Source organism: Ostrinia furnacalis, unplaced genomic scaffold, assembly GCF_004193835.3.
Source record: "Ostrinia furnacalis isolate ACB-3 unplaced genomic scaffold, ASM419383v2 OfSCF5206, whole genome shotgun sequence".
NCBI classification, from domain to species: domain Eukaryota; kingdom Metazoa; phylum Arthropoda; class Insecta; order Lepidoptera; family Crambidae; genus Ostrinia; species Ostrinia furnacalis.
The window spans coordinates 30,671-55,020 of NW_021135445.1; the positions used below are offsets into that span (position 1 = coordinate 30,671).

Sequence of the window (24,350 nt, forward strand, 5' to 3'; positions counted from 1 at the left end):
AAATATTAATGTCTATTTTAGCTTAAATTATTATTTTACGTCCTCTATGCAGGCATTATGTGGACTTCATTTTTGGTAACCAGAGATTTTTATTTGTATAAATAACGTATTTCCCAATTCGCCATTTAGATAAATAAAGTAATAGATATCAGTAAGTTAGATATTTGATGAATTTTATTTGAGCTTGAAAATGTTTTGCCTATCACGACAAAATTTTTGTTCAAAATATTTACAATTAGGTAATTCTTTGTTCTGAGATATAATATGCAAACATGTAAATACAAATTAATGCATATGTACGATACAATGGTGGCTACAAAGTTTAGTTAGCTATTTATTTTTTTATGGCTACACATCTGTCTTAGCTTTAGAAGTGACCAAAATTTGTGAGCAACATTTACTTTTCCTATGTGTTCATAGATGTAAGAGTGTAGTATCGTTAAAAATTAAATTATGGTCACTTAGTGCCAGAAGTTTTCAAGGCATGGAACCTCGCCCAATGATCCAAAAATGGATTTGGCGCTCACTAGTCACACTTGGAGACTACAGGCAATATATTTACAAACGCATCTTTAATTCGAGCTAGTAATTTGATAAATCTTTACATGGGAACAATGTGTACCTACCACCTAATTAGGGTAACTTCGCTAGTTTTCGTCCCAGTGCAGTAGGTGAGTTTGGGAGAAAAAAAATGGTTAATTGAACGAAAAATAGATGTAATGTATTCCATTAGCATTTTTAATGTTTATCTATACTTATTGGATGTGAATTTATCATGAAGTCGAAAATCAATGTTATTTTTTTCAAAATGGCAATATTTCCTGTCAAAAGTAAATAGGTACATTGTTCCTAAAAAAAAAAATACTACCTCGAATAAAGCGCCTAGCTCACTTAGGCCCGATTCGACCAAATTTTTATCCGAGAATAACTCCTGGTATAACTGGTACATTGACAGTTTCAGTATGGGAAATATGTCAAAATGACAAGTTTATTCTGTGGGTCTAGACAAAGTACACTTTTTGATCGAATCGAAAATCGAATCCGTCAAAACTCCATACAAAAAAAGGCTTTACGACCACTTTTCGACTGGTTTGCGATTAAAATGTGCACTTTGTCTAGACCCACTGATATTTACTCTTTTAGTCGAATCCACCTTTATCTGTGTAAAGAGCAGGCACACTAAAACAAATTACTATCTCGAATAAAGTATCCCTCACTTGGCTATAAACGGCGAGAGGTCTGGGAACTTGAAGTTTAGCGGGGGGCGTCGCGGCGCGCGGGACGGTTGCGAGGGAGCCGCGGCGCCGCACTGCGCTGCGCACACGTCGTCCCGAGCTACTGCCTCGCGAGGCCACTCGCGGAGGAGCTGTGCGCAGTCCGTGATGCGGAGGGATGCGCATTGAGCCTGGAGGATGGAGAAGATTGGTTGTTACAGTCCTGGATCAATCATCATCTAGGGGCGGCAGATTTCAGATGACGTTTACTCGATTTCAGAAGATAAAAGTTAAATAAAGATCTAACCCCACCCTAGCCTAAGGTTTAAAGATTCTTTATTTCTCAATAAAACACAATTGTCACTTACTTGAGAACAAAATTATTAAACTAAGTATGATTTAAATTTGAATCGTTCACACCGATATGTTTTATAAAAAGCATTGGCTCTAGCAAATTATACCATCTGATTGGCTATAAAAAGTAAATCAGTATAATATAGGTTCAAAACAAATATAATTTTCTAAATTGTAAATATTCGTTTTAGACATTAAATTTAATAAGTAAGGCTCATTCTACAACGTCATGAATATGTAGGGCAAGCGGCAAAACTGTAAATTCGCCACTGGGTTGTTAATAAAGAGAACGGGATCTAAGAGAAATATTAATTACGGTCGTCTTTATGTGTTCGCACTGATTCAAGCTCTCAGTCGCACACATCGGAGTGGGAGCATGACAGCCTGTTGCAAGTCGGTATCTTTTATTTGATTTTATAATAATTATATACATATATCCTTCCATGTTTAAATACACTTGTCCTCTTTTTCCTATAATATTCCTTTAATGATATCCAGAGAATGGACTTAGATAATTGTGAATTTTGTCTATTGTCTAAACCAGGGTTTCCCATTTTTTTTTGCCAAGGAACCCTAATTGATTATACTTTTCCTAGCGAAACCCCCGTGGCCCGTACTACTCCGCCCGAACGCCCTGCCCCTCTCTTGTGCATAAACAAGTCGGTGCGAGCGAACAACGTCGGTCACGAAACGTGGGATAATATTTTTTACGGAACCCCTGCGGCCTTTCCAAGGAACCCCAGGGTTCCGCGGACTACCATTCGGGAACCGCTGGTCTAAACATGCATTACCAAGAAAACTAAAAATCCTCTAGATAGGAATGAATAATCGACGTCCACGAGTACCTACCTACTTAAGTATAACTAAAAGGAATGTATTCCAAAAGGAAGAAATATGGTACACTTACCCCCTCCACGGTGCATATACAGGAAGTGCAAGGCGAAGGGAAGGCTGACTCTCCGACGGACACCGACCGGCCGGCTATGAGGCAGCCCTGCGCAGAACTTTCCCGCCACGCGGACAAGTCGATCTTGGGCAGCGACGAGCAGGGAACGCGTGGATTTCTGTAAAAAAAAATCATAATATGTTAATTATATAATATTTCCGCCCGCGGCTTCGCCCGCGTGTAATTTTGTCTGTCACAGAAAAACTTTATCGCGCGCGTCCCTGTTTCAAAAACCGGGATAAAAACTATCCTATGTTCTTTCCCGGGACTCAAACTATCTCTATGCCAAATTTCATCAAAATCGGTTGCGAGGTTTAAGCGGGAAAGCGTAACAGACAGACAGACAGACAGACAGACAGACAGAGTTACTTTCGCATTTATAATATTAGTTGGGATTATATTTATTTATATTATATGTTTGTATGTATCTGTATATATGTATGTAGGTATATGTAGCTTAAATATTATATCAATTAAAAATTTAACTTTTTTAACTTTTACCCTTCTACCTCTGCCTTCGCACTCACAGCTTTCTGCATAACCCAGGGGTCGACTGGCTGAGAATGCTCAAATAGCATTAAGTCCACCTTTTGTACTATTTTATTGTGCAATAAAGTTTTATAATAATAATAATTAATAATATCCTTGGTAAGTATTTTTACACTACCTCATCAGTCATCTTAAACTAAGCGAACCTTAGTTATCAGCATATTATTATGTTGCTGAAAATTTCAACCACAGGATGTCCACTAATGAACAGCATACCCAAAGCTTTCCAGATTGCTGATTGGAAGCAGCCCGCATCATGTTGTATCGGTTGGTATTGTACTTGGGCCTATGATAATGATGATAAGTAGGTATCTACCCAATCTCATTTTTTTTACAGAGCGCTTACCATTGTCGAGCTTTGGTCTCTTTAAAGAAGCATCCATAAGTAAGTAATGGATGCTTCTTATTAGGGATGTTATGGATATGTAGTTTCGGTAATGGATACGGTTACGGATATAGGAATAATACATCTCTATGGAATAATATTATACCGGTTTCGGTTACGGTTATGGATATTTTTTTATTTCGGATATCCGAAAGTTTCGGGTACGGTTACGGATATTTGTGCTTTAGAATTTGCAATTTGCAATAGTTGTCCAACACGGTTCATTCATGGCCGCACACTTTAAATCGAATAAAAAGTAATTAATCAGGCTGTCTGTCGTGTCTTTACATATAATGCTATGTATAGCATTTTTTTGTAAAAAATAATTTAAAACTGCCTAAATCTGAAACTATCCGAAACTTTTGAATCGGTTACGGTATCGGATATTTTTTATTTCGGATACCCGAAAGTTTCGGTTACGGTTACGGATATCCTTAACATCCCTGCTTCTTTTAGAAGAAAAACCTTATTTACCTACTTATTTGATTAAAATCAGAGAGAGTATACACTTACAAGAAGTTGCTTGGCAGATCGAAGGCAGCCCTTTGGATGTCGCCGGGCACGTCGAAGTTCTCACACAGGACCTTTGACAATGTCGACTTTCTGATCTCAGCCAGTTGGTGCTCAGTGAAACGGGCAGCTGTATTGTCGTTCTCATACCTGAAAATTGATTAATGAGAAGTAAAAATATCAGGATCATTATTGTACCGGATAATCGCTCGAGCCTCCGTTGACGGATAAAATCGATTTGATTAAAGCACCCTAGAAAATGTATTGACCGAAAGACTAAAATTGAATAAGTACTTAAGCCTTTGCGGGATATGCGCTGGCAATGTGGTTCGTTACGTTAATTTCTGTTCTAGTAACTACTTATAAGAAGATTAGAGTCGCTTCTCTTTAGTACAAGTTATCTTTAGTATAAGAAGTAGAGAGAATTAATGATAGCGTCAGATCTGTAATAATCTCCCTAAATGCATTAGTGTAGTCACAAAACATAAAAGAGGTTTCTGTTTTGTGGGTGTAGCATTCATAAACTGGGAAGTTTGAGACGGAATGTGTACCTAAGATACCATGTATGTAGGTAGGTGTACCTACTCACCAATATCTATCACACTTCCTAAGCTGCCTGAACTGGATGGCGATGATGCAAGCGAAGGTGGGTCCGACAAGACCTCCCTGCAGAGGCCTCTCGCTCATACCTCCCGGGAACAGATCGATGTCGTCCACAGTCGGGTATATCCTCTTTAGCCTGTGAAAAATAAAAAATAGTTTAGATTTGGGTAAACATAAGTAATTTTTAAAAGGAAAAGGTTTTTATCTTTAAGGAAAAAAACACAACAAAAGGGCTTCTGAAAAACTGAGAATCAAAAATACCTATTAAGCAGTTTTAACTGATCAAAACTAAGGGTAAAAAAGCATAACAAAGTGTTGTCATAGCCAAAGTTTGGGATATTATTTTAGGATCTCTAAAATAGGAAGCTACATTTTAAGGCGTTATTTGACCTAATTGATATTTCAGCTTCAGCAAAATATTTTTGTAATTTTTTGGTTAAGTGTCTTCTACATACCTAGCAATAACTTCATCAGGTATCTCTCTAGACAGGTCTTCAAAAGTAGCCGCCCTCTTCAAGTTACAAAGCGCCCTGTAGTTGTTGTAGCTCGGCATTCCATGGTCCCTTCCTCGCTGGATGTTCAGCGCGATCAGATCTATTCCAGAGAATGGGATCCTCCTGTCTTCGAAGAGGTGGTTGGTGACTTCTCCGGTGATGAACTGGTCGAGGGTCTCCATGGGAGTCGAGGAGAGACCGCGCATGAGCTCGTCAACCATTGAGGCGTGCTGTGGATGGAGAATGGAAGTTCGTAACATGTTTTTTGAAGGTGAGCCTTTTTTGACATCATTGTAACTATTGTGTTCTGATGCCTTCTAAGAAAGGTCAAGGTCACCACAATACCACAAAGGGCATATGCCTGGAGTTTCCCTATGCGATCGAATCAGAAATGAGAGGTCATCGCTCAGAATGTATAAACTTTAGTGCCAACTTAGTGGTCGGGGCACATAGCTCGTAAGAACTAGCCTTTGGGGTTTAAAAGTTCTCGAATGGCCGCGGCGGTTGCGGTCTTAACAACGAGAGGTCGATTCAGAGGGCTTAGTGTGAGTTTACATCAAACGTCGGCACTAGCGAAGCGCTTTAAATTTATGACGATTTTAGTTCTTGAAAGTTTCCGCTAGGAGCGCTGTACAATCCGTCATACATTTAATTTCACTTTTTTACGCAGTCGAAATCGAATGCGTTTGACGTAAACTCACACTACGCCCCCTGAACTACGTCACAATGGCTGGATTGTAGGTAGGCAAGCATTATTAACTCACGTTCATGAACATGTCAGGCTTGAAGAACCCATCTCGGAGCAGAATTGGAGGCTCTACTGGCTGGTAGGTGTGCGATAGTCGCGGCAGGTGCGGTCTCAACAGCGAGTGGCCGATTCTAAACGCGGCAGTCGCGAACTCCGTTACGATGGCCGGGTTGCAGGTAGGCGAGTATTCTTTGTAGTAGCCTGAAATTTGATAAATATTGTTAATAGGTAGGTACCTAATTAAACTTTCGTGGATTCAAACCAATGCAATGGCATTAGACAATTTAGGTACCAATATTTCCAAAGCGCAAGATAAGTAGGTAATTGAAACACATCCTTCGAGTTGGTCAAATTAATAGTGACCAGTTGCTATTTAAAATTTATAGGACTCCATTAGTTTTGACTGCTACTGATATTAAGTACCACTCGGTATACCTAATAGTGATAATTTTACTAGTAGGTAAATTATTATATACCTGGAATTACGCAAATAAATTTGATTTGATTTTAAAGGGGTGGCACACTTCACAACGATACCTTAAACGAAACAAAAAAATTGATACATCTCCGTGTTCTGTGGGTCTAGACAAAGTGCAAATTATAATCGCAAACCAGTCGAAATGTGGTCGAAAAGCCCCTTTTTTGTATGGAGTTTTGACGGATTCGATTTTCGATTCGATCAAAAAGTGCGTTTTGTCTAGGGGGGCTGGTCCTCACATTGGCAACGTGGTGGAATAAACGCAGAGATGTGTTAAGTATGTAGGTGGTTTATGGTTTTCGCAGCGAAGTTGTGCTAACAGGGTCAGGCGTTTGTCGTTTAGACCGACATCTAGATGCCCTCAATAAACATTTTCAAAACAAAAAGCCTTGAATAGACTACTTCTAAAGTTCAACGCTCTAATTTCAAGAACATAAAGTAAAGATAATTCTTACTAAGCTTTTACATTCTTCAGTACGATCAGCCTTTGTAAATAATACATTGCGTATTTGAAACTATTAAAAATGAAAATTATTCTTATACTTACTAGGTACTTACTATTAGAAAATCAAAAATCATAACACGACAGTAGAAAAAGTTTCGCGCGAATTTAGTTTTCAGGTAAAAGGTAAATAAATTAGAAAGTACTTACCTACCTACTTAAAGCATTAAACAATTAATATTAGCGCACATTTATTACGTAATGATATTATTATTACGTAATAAATTTAAAATTAAAGTAATAAACGATAATAAATCAATACCTACCAGCTCCTAAATATTTATCAAGATTTAATCTTGAAAAATAAAACAATAGAAATATGATGTAATTTATTTTGATAAAATAAAATGGCATTCGCGTTAGTGTAAAATACAAAAAGTTTTAATCGACCGTGACAGGACTCGAACCTGCAATCTTCGGATCCGAAGTCCGACGCCTTATCCATTAGGCCACACGGTCCTATGATGAAGCCGCCCAAATAGTACAACCCTTTCGTTGGCCATAGAAATGATATTTGATGTGTTAAATTAACACAAGCAAATTGTGTTAATTTTTACTTTGAATCTAATTTTATTAATTTAGATCAACCCATCAATGACGAAGGCTTTGTTCTATAACTTATTTACTTTGTTTATTAAATTACAGATGCTAAAAGATTCGATAAATGGGTCATATTTTGTTTGGGGTATTTGAAATACATAGTAGATTTAAGTAAGAGAGTAAAGCCCATTTTCACCATCAATCCCTGATTTTTAAGTGACATCTATGAAAACAAAATTCCTGCTGTGTTACCATGGGCTCCATAGGGGTCACTTAAAAATTAGGGATTGTTGGTGAACATTCAATTAAATTACAACTTCGGAATGTTTACATTATTATGTATCATGTAAATAACCTGTAGGAACAATTAATTATTATCTTTAACATGTTACACAAGTTACCTAAGCAACTTCATGAATTCTCGCATTGTTTTGTCAACATCAAATCAGACTACTTACCTATTACATTTTTGCAAAATCACCCCTATTTTAGGTGACATATTATGAGCCTTAGCTTGATGTGCCGTCGTCTTTACACAATAGATACGAGTAGGTATGTACTTAGAAGAGCAATATTTATAACTCACCAGAAGGCAGCAGTTTTAGTCCGTACAAGTTGACAGCGTTCCACGACAGTAGCCTCGGCAGGAACTCGTTGTAAATGATGTGTGTAAAGGATGCAGCGAGGATTCTTCTGGCATGTTCGAACAGGAGTTCCGCGTCCCAGTGAGGGTTCACTCCTCGGAGGCCTTCGACTAGACGGTTGTGTTCGCGGACGAAGATCGTGTGGATGGCTGTCAACCCTGGTTGTTCGGATGCTCGGCCGTCACCTGTGAATAGGTTTGCAAGTGGTTAATATAATGAAATTATTAAAAATACGCAGGACCGTTCATTGTGGAAAACCTTGGGGGAGGCCTTTGTCCAGCAGTGGACGTCATTTGGCTGAGACGACGACGACGACGACATAAGTCTATTTGATAACAAAACAGGTAATTTATCGTCATTTTATAAAAAGTTGAAAATTAATGCGAGTCTGAAACGATTCGCCCACAATCGTTTGATCCATGAATGGTTCATGCACAAAATTTTTCACCCGCTACTTATTGCTTAGCCCAAATAACGTTTCTTTCGCCCAATAACGATTTGGTAATATTTTTTTCGCTATGCACCTTCAAATACTTACTTACTAAGATCGAGAATAAAAATAAACGTTACATTGTTTAGGGGCACAGTAATAATAAGCGATTTAATGCCAGTTACTTGCATGTGTATTTATGACCTTAAAACTTTCAGGCCATAATAAATTGAACCCTCACAGCTTGCGGCCGATGCAGGGGTTCTTGCCATAAATCATTATTGTGTTCTGGGTTCCTTTACTCTAGGACCTGGTCATACTGTTCTTGTTCCTTACCAGCAATGAAGCAGTATCCACTGGGCGCCTTGCACTCCGGGTGGCTGTCGGAGCGCGGCAGCAAGTCTTTCCCTCCCAGAGGGTTGGTGGTCGCGTTCAGGGGTCCGTCGAACCCTTGTAGCTTGCGGACTATGCAGGGGTCTCTTCATGAACCACTGTGTTCTGGTTCCCTTTTAATTAATCTATAGGAACTGGTAATACTGTTCTTGTTCCTTACCAGCAATGAAGCAGTATCCACTGGGCGCCTTGCACTCCGGGTGGCTGCCGAGGGTTGGTGGTCGCGTTCAGGCGCCCGTTGAACCCTCGTAACTTGCGGACGATGCAGTGGTCTCATTATAAACCACTGTGTTCTGGTTCCTCCTTTACTCTATAGGAACTGGTAATACTGTTCTTGTTCCTTACCAGCAATGAAGCAGTATCCACTGGGCGCCTTGCACTCCGGGTGGCTGTCGGAGCGCGGCAGCAGATCCTTTCCTCCCAGAGGGTTGGTGGTCGCGTTCAGGCGTCCGTCGAACCCTTGTAGCTTGCGGACTATGCAGGGGTCTCTTCATGAACCACTGTGTTCTGGTTCCCTTACTCTATAGGACCTAGTCATACTGTTCTTGTTCCTTACCAACAATGAAGCAGTATCCACTGGGCGCCTTGCACTCCGGGTGGCTGTCGGAGCGCGGCAGCAGATCCTTCCCTCCCAGAGGGTTGGTGGTCGCGTTCAGGCGCCCATTGAACCCTCTCCGCTTGCGAATGATGCAGGGGTCTCAGTATGAACCACTGTGTTCTGGTTCCCTTACTCTATAGGACCTGGTCAAATAGTTCTTGTTCCTTACCAGCAATGAAGCAGTACTTATCCACTGGGCGCCTTGCACTCCGGGTGGCTGTCGGAGCGTGGCAGCAGATCCTTCCCTCCCAGAGGGTTGGTGGTCGCGTTCAGGCGCCCGTTGAACCCTCGCCGCTTGCGGACTATACAGGGGTCTTACCATAAACCACTGTTTTGGTTCCCTTACTCTATAGGACCTGGTCATACTGTTCTTGTTCCTTACCAGCAATGAAGCAGTATCCACTGGGCGCCTTGCACTCCGGGTGGCTGTCGGAGCGCGGCAGCANTTTAGATTAACTGCCTCCGCATCGACACTGAATTTATAAAAAAAGTTGATTTTAGACCTCACTTAGGCGCCACTATCTGTGCGATATTTAAATAAAAATATTTTTTTTTATCACAAATCGTTTATTGGTATGCTATATTTTCAATGTAAAATACACAAAAAAGCAAGGCTTTGGGTTTACAATTTTTTATAAGGGCAGTGAGGAAGCGCGAGAAGAGACTTTTTCTGGCCCTTTTCGCGACTCGCGTCTTTGTCTACTAGAAAAGCTCTGGAAACATGTGAGAAACTGCCTATCAATAAATTTGAACATATTGAAGGACAAATGTGATCGGAAATGGCCAATGATCTGAGTACTGATCAGCAGAACTTGCATAAAATTACTTCGGCGGTAATTAGGCTTATTCTCACAAAATCTCGCAATAATCTCTCCTGATGAACTGTAACATGCTCGTTAAATCACACGAGCGTACCGAATACTACGTTTGTATTGTAGGAACCTAAGATCCAATAGAAATTTTGATAACTTTGGCTACTTTTGTGGTCAAAGTCTATGCTCCTTCCTGGTTTTTAATTAAGACTAAACCATCATGAAAAGATGGCACCCGTCATCTGTTTAAAATAATTATGGCCTCGGGAGGCCTGTCAAAAACTATATGAAAAATTATAGAACTAGTTACCGAAAGAAACAGCTACTACGCGTATCCTGAAAGCAGTCTTCTTACGATGTCAGAGAGCTGGCCGCTTGTCGGATACTAAAGTCACACAGTGGGAGTCACCCTTCAATACCTAGACTTTTTTAAGTACCATTGATACGTTTTAATGCTATTTTATACAGTGTGAGTCACGTTAAAGTGTACATATGGAAATAGATGAAACTAGACCTATTTTTATCGACAAAAAAGAGGTCAAAACATTTTTGAGATTTTTTTTTAATTTTTTATCGAAAATTTTTCTTCCAATTACTTATTGTAAAGAAAACGGTAAAGAAAACTTTTTATTATTCTGTATCGTATTACCTTCGTAAAATTAAAAATCGCATGTCTCTATCCCTATCACAACGTTTGCAATGATTGTTTGAACTAAGCCTCTCCGGGCACGCCATTCAACGCTTCGTTGACAACGAAACTGAAAATGGCTCTAGATGTGTAATTTTGATAAAAACAAGTTAGATTTCAAATAAAAACAAAAGATTTCGAAGTAAAATAAGCATTTTAGTTAAAATTAAAATTGTCTCTACCTGTNTCAGCAATGAAGCAGTATCCACTGGGCGCCTTGCACTCCGGGTGGCTGTCGGAGCGCGGCAGCAGATCCTTTCCTCCCAGAGGGTTGGTGGTCGCGTTCAGGCGCCCGTTGATCCCTCGTAGCTTGCGGACTATGACCCTTGTAGCTTGCGGACTATGCAGGGGTCTCTTCATGAACCACTGTGTTCTGGTTACCTTACTCTATAGGACCTGGTCATATTGTTCTTGTTCCTTACCAGCAATGAAGCAGTATCCACTGGGCGCCTTGCACTCCGGGTGGCTGTCGGAGCGCGGCAGCAAGTCCTTTCCTCCCAGAGGGTTGGTGGTCGCGTTCAGGCGTCCGTTGAAACCTCGTAACTTGCGGACTATGCAAGGGTTCTCTCCGTATACCACTGAGCCGTCGATGAAAGCTGTGTTCTGGTTCACTTGTTCACGAGGTCCTGAGATGAATAAAGGGAGAGACATTGTAATATTTAGACTAACTAGGTATGTATTTTGAATCCTAATGGTATCACAGTGTTTAACTGTTGTGCTGATGCAGTGATGTGAATGCAGTCGTCTGTTCAAACTGTGAGTCTCAGAATTCATGAAATTCAGTCTCTTGGTTTTAATATGGCTTTTACACTACAAATGTAACTTTTATAGGGCTGATTGAATCAGGAGTTACTGAAAAAAGCTATGCTGGACTGATTTGCTGTGAATAAATCTAGTCTAACTGTATTTTATTTACCTATTCAATACCTTTAAAACATGATCATAAGTTTGGAAGCCAAATAAAAATGTCTTTTATAAAATATCTCTCCCTACTATATTGAACGCCAGATTTACTGCGACAAAAGGAATCATATCGTAGTTTACCACATTACAATTATGTAGGCATTTATCTTACCCAGCTGTTGTTGTCCAGGCAAACTCCTCATGAATGGGAAGCAAAGCCTCTCCCCTGACGTCACATTCACTTCGGGGTAGTAGTGGTCTCCTCGGGGAACCGGGAACGGGTTGCATTCGGGATGCACGGTGCGGGGCGACTCGCACGACCGGCAGTCAGGGATGGACTCGTGGAAACCTGGGAAAATGGAATCAAAATACTTATTTAACTATATTCATTCACAAATATGTCTGACTTCCTGAACGGTCCAGCAAGTATTTTATTCCTAAGAATAATATGCTGTTCGCATAACATTAAACTTTATCTTATACAGCGCCCCGATTGCGCTAAATATTTTCAACTGCAACGCGACTGGACGACCATCGAACTTCAGCTGTCTTGACAAATCCGTATCGCGGTGACGTTTTGAAAGCTAATTCAGACGAAGTTGTAACGTAAACGGAGTGCAACCGCGCATTTGAGTAAAAGCTGACAGAAAGCTAATAAAGCCCGGTCTGTGAGCACGTAGAATTTTGTCCAATGACCCCAAGCTACCCATCCTTATCGCTCGTACGTAATTATATTGCTGTCGCGACTGTGCGACGGGCGCCCGCAGTGAGTGTGCGAGCGCGATAGCAACATAATTACGCGCGAGCGATAAGGATGGGTAGCTTTGGGTCATTGGACAAAATTCAACGTGCTCGCAGACCAGACTATCAACGATTTCGCTAATTTCAATTTATCACAGTCTGTAGTACAAGTAAGGTAACCTTCATGAAATTAATCCAACTAACCTTTGTGAATGGGCGTCATAGTAAGCTCGTGGTCCACAAACTGAGCGAACTGCATCACCATCAGCGTATACCGCGTGTGAAGGTTGGAGATATCAGGGTGGATCACGGTGGAGATGATACGAGGTGACGGCAAAGGTGTACCGGTAACGGAGTTGATGCGCGGACGGGACACGCCTGGAATTTTATGGGTAGATTTAGAAAAATAGACGGGAATAGTCTCGCCTTTATTTCCCACAACTGTAACTCCTGTAAAAGGATCTACAGCTTGGCCTTCAATAAAACCCAAGTCCCAACCAGTGAAGGTTGAGTAGAATAATTATATAATATATTAATTCTTTTTTACGCACAAGTTATCACGTCCAAAAACGTCGCAAAACTTAGGTACCTAGGTGGTTGTACCTACTTTGTGAGTTGTGACTTATTTTGACGAGTAGGTAGGTAAAATATCAAGTCTATCTGCTGTTTTGTTTCGGAGTAAAATGAGAAAAAATCTATTAACTAAAAAGTTATGGTAACAGATTCTTACTCCTCCATGTCACTTTACTCACCGTCCTCATATCCTGTGTATCAGGGTCGCAGCTTCCGTTTTCGTTAAACTGGGGCTCAATGGTAGGTCCAAGGTCTTAGAATAATGGCTGGTCTAATTTGTATACTTTATGTATAAGATACTCACCATCTTCATACACTGGAGGCAGCAGTCTAGCGAAAGTCGTCAAACTTTTTCCCAAGTTAGGGTTCCTGAGATTGTTGCAGTATCCAGTATAACTCCTGAAGGGTGTATCGGGGTCGCAGCTTCCATTCTCATCGCACTGAGGCTCGATGGTGGGTCCAAGGTCTTGGCCAAGGAATCCGGTGACGTCGACCGATTGGAGCGAGTCTACGAAGTCATTGGTACCGAAGCCGAGAGAGTCGTCGAAGATCTGACGTCTGCGGCGGCGGTGGCTGTGAATGAACAAGAATTTAGAACATATTGTGCTACGAATAAAATAATGATAGTATAGCAGAATAGATCTTGTTACAAAGGACCCTCGCGCATTTTAGAGTGCCACAAAAATAAAAACAATATAGGTACTCGTAGTAAGTAGTAGTACAGAATAATAGTACCTACCTACAGTAAATCAGTATGTCTGATGTACGACAACGAAAAAAAGAAGAAGAAACTGAACCTAATAGGAATCTAATCTGGAACTTATGTTGCATTTTAGACGAATGGATGATGAAGTCTCGAAATACTGTAAATCAGTATGACTGATGTACAACGAGAGAAAAAAGAAGAGATTTAACCTATTAGGCATTTAATCTGGGACCTATGTTGCATTTCAGACGAATGGCTGATGAAAATTAGAAAACCAAATTCTTTATAAATAACCCTCCCTCTGGCGCAGTTAGGTAAAAACATACTCAGTCATATTTACACAATAAAGGCTAACATAACTTACCTGCCGTGAATAGTGTTCAGAAGCTCATTGGTAGCGAATTCAAAGAAGAGAGAGGTGTTGGCCAGCTTCAGCGCGTATTTGTTAGCCTTCGAGAACGAGGCAGCAGTGCCCACTGGAGATTTAGGATCAGCTCCTCCACCTGAAAAGAAATGTCCGAATGAAGAAAACATTGTAATATTTTGTTAGAAGGTCAAAGTCAGTAGGTAAAAGGTCTATTCACACATAAGTATTCGTGAAACAACAGTTCCGTCAAGTGTTCGTTCAGTCCAGTATCAGTGTTGCGTCAATGGTTCAATTCAGCCATGTGTCTTGAGAAGACTCTCAGTCAGCTTCCTTGGATCTACTCTCTTGGCACCAGAACTCCAGTCAGTTTTGCTGGTAGTATGAACCCGGGAATATATGTTACTTAGAAAGACTTAAGTACTTGTCTCCCACAGCATGTATTCCAGCTTCTTCCTGTCAGCCATCTCCTGCTTGCTTAGCTGCTTTGGTACCGATCTCGTCACACCAGATCCTTAGTCGTCTAGAAGTGGGAACCCTCAGATAGAATATACTCGTACAGAAGCTAAGTAGTTTACAAAGACTTACTTGTCTCCCACAGCATGTATTCCAGCTTCTTCCTGTCAGCCATCTCCTGCTTGGCCTTCTCTATGGCGGCGGAGAGCATGTCTTGGGACAGCTTCTCAGCTGTCTTGGAACCACTCTCGTCACACCAGATCCTTAGTCGTCTAGAAGTGGGAACCCTCAGATAGAATATACTCGTAGTATCTACAAAAACTTACTTGTCTCCCACAGCATGTATTCCAGCTTCTTCCTGTCAGCCATCTCCTGCTTGGCCTTCTCCAGGGCGGCGGAGAGCATATCTTGGGACAGCCTCTCAGCTGCCTTAGCGCCGCTTTCGTCGCGCCACGCGGAGAGTTCTAGACGGCTGTGCTGGGAGCAGTGTTGGGCTGCGTTTCTGGAATTAAATTGTATAATAGGATGTTATTTCTGTGGTGAAAGAGTTATCCCTAAGTGTCTCAAAGTACCTAGTTCCTTAGTGAATAAAATTGAATCGAATATCATATTGATATTATATTCGATTCAATTTTATCGAATATCATATTGATTAATTTAAGCCGTGTGGTGACGGCAGAGTAGAATACATTTGTCACCAACCCCTACTCTTCCCGCGGGTGTCGTAAGAGGCGACTTAGGGACTACACATCAAACAGAGAATGGGCAGCAGCGCTCTCTGAAAAACATCAATCTTTTAAACTGCGATCTCCAACCCGCCTGCCTAGCGTGGAGATTATGGCAAAACCCTCCACTATAGTGGAGGAGGCTCATAGTCCAGCAGTGGACTGTAAAGGGCTGTTGATGATGATGATGATCATATTGATATACACCCAAAGAATTAACATTCGTAAAAAAACTTAAAGAACTTTTAATTTCTAAACACTATTATGCTCTAAGTGAGTATCTCAACGATAAATTACTAGGCTCTAACTTCTGACATCTTTCGGTTGATCTAGGGTGGTCCTCCTCTCTCCTAATTGCCGTGCCCTACAGGGCCCATAATGTTCTAATTTTAAGTACCTACATAATGGATTCAATAAAATATTGAGTATTGAGTATATTAGTAACCTAGTAAATATAATTATTTTAGTAAAAAAAAATTCACCCAGAAAGGTACTAAAACAAAATTTTAAATAAGGTACTAAAACCTTAAATTCGAATTTAATACACTTGTGCCCGTTTTCACTATCAATCCCTAATTTTTAAGTGACCCTTATGAAAACAAAATGCTTGTTATATGTGTTACCATAGCGGTCACTTAAAAATTAGAGATTGATGGTGAAAACGGGCATTAAGTAGTTACACTTTTCTCGAGGACAGTTTATTCCTGAGTAAAACAGAAGTTAGTTCCGTCTATGGAAGTGGTTTTTGATAGATGATAGAGTAAATGTAAGTTTTAAAAGTTTTCAATAGAAGTAGAGAAGTAGGTATAAAATACTTACAAGTAAGGGTCTTCCTTGACGAAGGCTTTAGGCTGGATTTTGGATAGCGAATCGTCGGAAGTACACAGAAGTCCCGCAAGGGAAACCTTCCTGATCGCTGCCAGCTGTTCAGGCAAGAATGACGATGGGGGGATGTCGTTTTCGTACCAAAATCTGCAAAAATAAAATGCTTTAAGAGAAAATAAGGCTATGGAAGAACTAATCGGCAGGAGATACAAAAACTTTGAAGTTATTGTTGATTACAGAGTCGATTCGTCACAAGAAAAAATCATGTAGGTACCTACCTATCGAATTTCGTCTCACTTTTCTCGTGACAAATTCGCGTATAGTGCTTATACTATCACTCATCACTCACTTACAAAACTGTGACTGATCGACTTTGTGGCAAATTGACTAAACCGTAAAGTTGCCCAAGATAGTAAAAAGACTGAATGTTATGGAACTTTGAAATAGTTACCGGTCGCTTTTCTTCAAATTGGCGAACTGCAAAGCCAAGACGCAGGCAAGGGTATGGCCGACCACCGCACCTGTGGCGGGTTTCTCCATAGCGCCACCGAACAGCAGCTCAACGTCTTCTGCGTTCCTGGAAATACAAAATACCTATGTTTTAATTACTTAACCACGTCACAAACAATATAATATGCTTACGTCGATATAAAACTCTTAACGGAGATGCGATCTATGGCGGAGCAATTTGGTTTAAGGTTTCAGAATGTTAGTTTGAATGCAGAAGTTTGCAAATCAAGACGGAACACAAAGCATAGACCACGCCAAGAATCTTTGGTATTATCGCAAAAACATTGATATATGTAATATTAATTACCTAGATGGACCAAGTAATTTGAGTTAACCTCATGCCAAGGGAAAAGTTTTTCAGGAAATTCTTTACTTTTTCAGAGGAATTTAATTTACTAAGGCACACTGCACGACTAAGGCCCGATTCAAACAAACTTTTATCCGAGAATAACTCCTGGTATATTTGGCACATTGAATTTCAGTATGGGAAATAATAATGTCAAAATGTCGGGTGATTTATTCTGAGAAATATTTACTCTTGTTTGGTCGAATCCACCCTAAAGGAGTTAAGTAGCTTGACCTTATGATCTAACCTGTACATATCAGCCATGACTTCCATCTGCGTCCTGTCAAAGCCCATTTTCTCGAAGTCCCCGAAGGTCTTGATAGATGAAGTTGGCTCGCACATCCTGAGAGCTCTCAAGTAAGGGGACACGCCGTGGTCTCGTGCTCTGTTGACGTCCCATTCGGCAGAAGGGGGGAAATGAGACACGTGTTGTGCGCTCGTTCGGACTAGTTGACTCAGGGTGACAGTCGTGTTTATCTGGAAATAAAAAATGAGCTAAAGTTAGCCCACAAGTGAACAGACGACCCCATAAAGGTAGCAAGAAGGCGCTGGATGCAGGCAGCTATTAACTAACTGGTCAATCTGGAAATCATTGGGGGAGCTCTATGTTCTGCAGTGGATGTCCAGTAGCTGAAAATGATGATGAGCTTAAGTGGATGTAATGCGGTAAGTATTATCAGGTCGTTTAGACTCCACTGCATGAGGAAAACTCTTATCTAATTTACCAGAGGCAAATTGAGAATTTTGCCTTCACTCTCCACGCTATCCAAATGGGTTGATGAGGCCTGAGTCCTGACTTTCGCATTTATTTCGTCTGTTACGGTATCCAATTGAAGAATGAAATTTGTCTTATTCTACTCTTCCGGAATCATATAGGAATAAAATGACCAATTCAGGAAGACTTACCAATTTCTCTCTCTACCGCCTTACTTATTAAAATAGATAGCAATAAGCAATGTTTATCACAAAAATGTTGCATCTAGTTTATTGATTAATTTAGCACTTACAATACGTTTTATCAGTATGAACATTGGTGTGTAAAATTTTTGAAGGCGCTTGTAACAATGTACTTTATCTTTGTTATTCACTTGTTTGTTACGTATTTATGTCAATAAAGAAATTTTAAACTAACCAATTTCTCGTTCATCATAGCCTTGAATATGGGAGCGACGGCTACCAGTTCAGTGTAAGCACCCGCTCTGTTTGCACTCGAGTATCCTCGCCAGAATCCGAGGCTTTGCAACTTCAGCTCCGCTTTGGCCATTCCAACCTGAAAAAAACCATAAAATTACAAGAACCGAGGGAAGACTCAAAATGGAACAAAAAAGACAAAAGGCAAACTACCTACATATAGTTTTGTGATAAACAATTGACTTATTTATAGCCTGCTGTTAAGCAGTGCAGACTACATATTTTTGTCGGCAGATCCTTTAGACGGGCTGATAATACGTATGAATAACATGTGTGAAAGTATGCACATTGCCCTGATTTCGATATTCGGTATTTGGTATCGGCCGATTCTTCGTATAAATCAGAAGTCTACCAAATGATAGATCGACAAAATGTCTGTAGGTAGTCTGCGGGGACTCTAAGCTGGACGAGGAGTTAATTATCTCGAAGTTTTATCATGGGTTAAGGATGAAGATTTCTAAATTGTTTTTTTAAGGTTACTAGTTCTTCCTAAATTCCCTTACCTCACCCAGAAGCACGGGCAGGAACTCGTTGTAAGTGATATGTTGGATGACAGCGGCCACCGCTCGTCGTGCCTCCAGGAATAGAGTGGTGTCATCCCAGAAGGGATTCAGGGAGTACAACTCTCCCGCGATGCGATTGTGCTCAGACACCAACGCCTTGTAGAGAGGAGCGGTTGGTTTGCCATCGTTGCATCTGAAAGAGTTTCAGGTTTGTTTACATGGTTTCTTGAATATTTCACTTTCCGTTATTGCATATAGTGCTATGAATCCAATACGTGCTTATTGCCTGTAGAGCATTTAAGTGGCTCAGTAAGATTAATAGGCTCGTACGTTGCAGGAAACTAATTTAAAATTAATTTTATCATGTTGCATAATTATGCATCAGCACATGCTGATGAATGAAATGTACACATGCATTTCAAAGTTTTGCCATAATATTTATTGTCGTCAGGAAAAACACATTCAGTAGGTAATGGTATTCCTGCTTGTTTTAATTGAAACGGATTTTGCTTCTTCGACCGGATTGTTAACCTCAATGAAATGCCTATGCTAATACGGAGAAGATTAATATCATTGGCGGTGTACAAATCATCTCAAGGTTGGATCGTAAACGTATTTGCATACAATCCATTTCTGTGACGACACTAGAAATTCCAACATCGTATTGCTTTTAACCGTTGGTACGTTTTACCTATTATAAGCAAAGAATAGGGTACACAGATGATAAATATGTTCAAGAACAATGGATAGTCGAAAAGTAAGTAGGTACGCCATTGAGTTTCATGGATGGACATTAGATACATAAACTAATCAGTAGCTAGTAGCTACTGCACAGAAGAACAATACGACGTGGGAAATGATATAAGTTGACTTGAAACAATGGGGTCTGAGTAACATTAATTTAACACCTCTGTAAGTGGGTGCAAGAAACCTGCACTTTATGGTAGGGGTTAACAAAGGACGTACAAAAACATGGATAATTGTAGGCTCGCAAGAAAACATAGTGGACCTAATCATTGTTATCGTTTTCCGGTTCTTGTTGCGTCTTGGTTTTAACGTGCGCAAAAACATAATATGTACAGTGTATCAGTTCAAAAAAATAACTCACAGGGGTAATTAACACGCATTAAACAATATTCTTAATGCGATTCAAAGGGGGATTCATAATATTAGAATTGGCTACAATTTAACGGACAGATGTTATACACTAACTTCATGGAATGTCATCGAAATAGAATTATGAAAGCATAATGTTACTGCTATGCTAGATTACATTGGTATTACATTGTTTTATATGCTGTATTACATACAATCATAGGAAACGAAGTCAATGTTAAATAATGTTCCGCACGAACAGATTTTCTATTGGGTAACATGTGATGTTAAGAATGTTTAATTTAATTAATAAGTATCTACCTAATTTACACTACTATAACTATGTTGTAAAAAATTAAGTATTTCGTACTATTATGATGAATGGGCTTGCTTTTGCACAATTTTATTTGAAGGAAATACGGTGGAGTGAACTTGCCTTCGACGAGTTATTATTCTCACGTGCTCGAATATTTTATAGACTTTTGGAATCTTTACAAAAGTATCTCTACTTTATACCACTTATGTTCACCAGAAATCATCTAGAGTAGGATTAGTGGTGAAAGATTTCTTTAAATCGGGAGAGTAGTTTCGAAATCTATTCAATAAGACAACAAGCAACATTTCCTCTTTATGATTCCTAATATTAGTGAGATTATGTCTTATTATGCCTTTCAAGTATTGCTTCTTTATTGTTGTCTAGTCTAACTAGTCTATCTAGCTATTTGAAACTAGTAAATAACTAGTTGAAACTACTTTGTACTTACTTCCTACACGAGTCCAGGTCCAGTTTTCCAGCGTCGTAGAGTCGAAGCGATCTCAATTCTTTCTCGGAGCTGCCGTATAGAGCCGATCCGTCGAGGAATGACGTAGCCAAGTTCATCTGGTCACGGTGTTCTGGGGAAGGTGGAAGTATGCAGGTAAATTGGACAGTCGGTGAGAATATTAAGCCTTGGGTTATTTATTTATTTGAACACCAACAAGGTTACATTGAGGCTTCACAAAAGTAACTATAAAAAATGACACTTGTTAAATGCAAACTTAATTATAGGTGAAAACATCATGCGTTAGAGACTAAATATATTAACTACTTCAAAAGTCTGTCAAAACTCCGTACAAAAACACTGGTTATGATGCTGCAACTAAAGCTAAGGCTGGGCACCATTTTAATTTCACTTCAAAAGTAGGTAGTATGGTGGTGCAACTCAGGGTTAGTGTTAGAATAAATAAATTAAGGACGAGATTCGAATACGAGTTATTGTAGAGCATATTGGATATCGTTTCTATATTGATACTTAACGCTAACCAGGCTTAGCTAGTTATTTCATAACGAACTATCTGGAATACCTCTTCTAGTACGATTATGGCGAAATTGCTATCATGACATTTATTACATAAAAATAATTTTAAAACCTAATAAAAACTGTTAAAGTTTAGATTTCAATTAGTAGCTCCAAATCTGGCACGCTGTTCCATTTCTTAATTGTTATTTTTAATTAGAAACATCAGAGCAGACAGGTCAGACAGAGAATTAAAAATATGGCCGTAATTAAATTAGACGATCAACTTGCCTACGTGTGATGGCTTAATTAGTTTAGCTTATCAACGATTTGATAGCAGAAGAGAAAGTAAACCAGACCGATCCACATAACATTCATAACAAAACCCATTCCGATACTCGCGCCGATAGGGGAGCTCGAGGAGAGTTGTGATTTTTAGAAACCTTGCATCAGCGCGTAGTTATTTGTTAGCCCGAGACTTGAACTAAATTTACTGTTACGAGCTCATTACCATCATCATTTTAGCCGTAGGACGTCCACTGCTGAATATAGGCAATATTAAAGGCCGGTTGGTAGAGCCTGCATCCAGCGCCTTCCTGCTACCTTTATGACGGTAGACGTCCTTCGCTGCGCTTTCCGGTACGTGGCCTCCACTCCAGAATCTTGCTGCCCCATCGGCCGTCAGTTCTGCGTACTATGTGCCCTGCCCATTGCCACTTCAGCTGGCTAATGTTACGAGTTCGATAATAAGTTAAAAAAAAATACAATATCACAACTCTCTTCTGTTACAACTCATCTCGGTCTCCCCTAATATGTTAATTAACGATTATGTCAATGTTACAAAATTTTGTGAACGCCTGAAACCAGTTTACGACGGACATTTCCTAGTTCAATCTTTTTCGGTTATCTTTGATTGGATATTAAACCTTAAAACAAGTACTTAGGATACATTTTTGTAATTATTTGAGACAGGTGAGTTTATTTCAAACAACTCGTAGGCACTCACCGTAAAATTGATCAGACTTGTTATTATTTAAACATAATGGGTGTTTTCGTGCTTAGAAGCTTATTAATCTACTTGCAGTATTATTTAGCTAAGTATATTAAACTCTATCTTTGTTATACACCGGTTACATTTTCGATAATTGGTTAGTTTAAAGTAAGTAGGTACCTATAGCACTTACCAAAGCCACACGAGTCATAGTTTCTGGCTGGCGCTGACCTGGTGTACTCACAGCCTGAACCTTGGCACTCCTGTCAAAGAAAATAAAGCAATTTGTGAAATCCCAACTAATATTATAAATGCGAAAGTAACTCTGTCTGTCTGTCTGTCTGTCTGTCTGTCTGTCTGTCTGTCTGTCTGTCTGTCTGTTACGCTTTCCCGCTTAAACCTCGCAACCGATTTTGATGAAATTTGGCATAGAGATAGTTTGAGTCCCGGGAAAGAACATAGGATAGTTTTTATCCCGGTTTTTGAAACAGGGACGCGCGCGATAAAGTTTTTCTGTGACAGACAAAATTCCACGCGGGCGAAGCCGCGGGCGGAAAGCTAGTAAAGTATAAAAATACATATTAGAATTCATAGAATCTAAAAGGCTTCAAGTTTAAAGTTTTTTAGGGTTCCGTACCTCAAAAGGAAAAAACGGAACCCTTATAGGATCACTTTGTTGTCCGTCCGTCCGTCTGTCAAGACCCTTTTTCTCAGGAACGCGTGGAGGTATGAAGCTGAAATTTATATCAATTACTCAGGTCTACTGTCCCTTGAAGCTGTGAAAAAATCAAACTTCTAAGCCAACGCAATCAAAAGATACAGCCGTTTATGCCGCAAATTTTCGACACTAGCAAGGGAATCAAAACCTACAGGGTGCTTCCCGTGAACTCAGAATCTTGAAATTTGGTACAAAGCAACGTCTTATAGCATAGATGAAGGAAAATTTACGAAAACCATAAATTTTTAGTTACATCACATAATATATTTTTTTTAATAATTTTAAACTTACTACCCATTTCCTCATAAACGCGTAGAGGTATTAAATTGAAATTCATACCAAATACTCAGGTCTATAATACCTTTAAGCTGTAACAAAATCAAACTTCTATGTCAACGCAATCAAAAGAAACAGCAATTTAAGCTGCATATTTTGAAACTCGCAAGTACTCGCAAGGGAATCAAAACCTAAAGGGTACTTCCATTCGACCTAGAATCTTGAAATTTGGCATGAAGCAACGTTTTACAGCACACATAAAGGAAAAATTCCGAAAAACTTAAATTTTTAGTTACATTACAAAATATATATTTTTTAATAAATATAAACTTATTTTAAAACCTAATAAAAACTTTTTTCCTCATAAACGCGTAGAGCTATCAAGTTGAAATTCATATCAAATACTATAAAATAAAGGATTACTTAAACGATAAAGAGATCTTTGTCTTAAATTTATGCTCCTCCATCTTTCCCCATTGTAATGTTATGAATTTCATTTTGTAATAAAAATACCATAGTTATGACTCGATTGTAACGAACTTTGTAAACCTTGCAGGTTTGTACGGAACCCTCGGTGCGCGAGTCCGACTCGCACTTGGCCGGTTTTTTTGGGGAAGCTTGCTCTATCCTTAGAGCCTTGTAAAACAGGCAAATAATGATTGCATGATAAATAATCATTGGTCGGAGATTCGAAAGTGCCTACTGTCTACCTAATAATTATTTTAAACGAATTTCCACTTCTAATCAGATCACGTCTACATGTTGGATGAGTTCGTAAACAAAGCTGATTTATAAATTTAAGAACCCCGATATAAAAATGATTTGCTATGACTTAATTTTAGACTAGACGTCATTACATTATGATTTAATCGACTTAGTTACAAATTGATAGTTTAAATCGTTATTCTGTTCACTTATTTGTCATAATACTCTGCTGCTATTTTGAAACCATAATTACACGATTACAATCAAAAGCTTATTATCAGATAAGTATATTATGTGCATCAGCTTTGACGGTTCTTAATGCAAATCATTGTAATTTAAGTAATAATCTAATCTATTTCTTCATCTAGGTATATAAACTACTATTTTAAGCATCCGTTTTATTATCTACAACGGTAAGATCTTACTGGGTCATTACAATAATAATCAAGCGGTTTTATTACTATGTTTAGTAATGAAGCTAATTGAAGTTGACATTTTAGTGTCGTAGTTAAATAACTGATGAGATTAAAATATCAATTCAACTACAAATGTTGCAA

The 24,350-nt window shown here is 39.4% G+C and overlaps 1 protein-coding gene and 1 non-coding gene across 4 annotated transcripts in view; both read right to left on the reverse strand.

Moving 5' to 3' along the window:
• Positions 1-1,050: 1,050 nt before the first annotated feature.
• LOC114360871 (uncharacterized) overlaps positions 1,051-24,350 on the reverse strand; it is a 59,480-nt gene continuing 36,180 nt past the window's right edge. For all 3 annotated transcript variants that reach the window (XM_028315713.1, XM_028315715.1, XM_028315714.1), the window contains 20 exons: positions 22,288-22,357; positions 20,591-20,720; positions 18,732-18,924; positions 18,170-18,307; positions 17,285-17,514; positions 16,633-16,758; positions 16,176-16,328; positions 14,958-15,133; positions 14,176-14,314; positions 13,410-13,678; positions 12,737-12,910; positions 11,964-12,140; positions 11,311-11,514; positions 7,910-8,152; positions 5,820-6,004; positions 5,017-5,285; positions 4,548-4,697; positions 3,962-4,108; positions 2,476-2,632; positions 1,051-1,405 (listed from right to left, as the gene is read on the reverse strand). In XM_028315713.1, coding sequence (XP_028171514.1) covers positions 1,214-1,405; positions 2,476-2,632; positions 3,962-4,108; positions 4,548-4,697; positions 5,017-5,285; positions 5,820-6,004; positions 7,910-8,152; positions 11,311-11,514; positions 11,964-12,140; positions 12,737-12,910; positions 13,410-13,678; positions 14,176-14,314; positions 14,958-15,133; positions 16,176-16,328; positions 16,633-16,758; positions 17,285-17,514; positions 18,170-18,307; positions 18,732-18,924; positions 20,591-20,720; positions 22,288-22,357 — 3,522 coding nt within the window. In that variant the 3' untranslated portion in view covers positions 1,051-1,213. The remainder of the gene's footprint in view (positions 1,406-2,475; positions 2,633-3,961; positions 4,109-4,547; positions 4,698-5,016; positions 5,286-5,819; positions 6,005-7,909; positions 8,153-11,310; positions 11,515-11,963; positions 12,141-12,736; positions 12,911-13,409; positions 13,679-14,175; positions 14,315-14,957; positions 15,134-16,175; positions 16,329-16,632; positions 16,759-17,284; positions 17,515-18,169; positions 18,308-18,731; positions 18,925-20,590; positions 20,721-22,287; positions 22,358-24,350) is intronic.
• On the reverse strand, positions 7,170-7,242 carry TRNAR-UCG (transfer RNA arginine (anticodon UCG)). The gene has a single exon. It is a non-coding gene; the product is annotated as a tRNA-Arg (tRNA).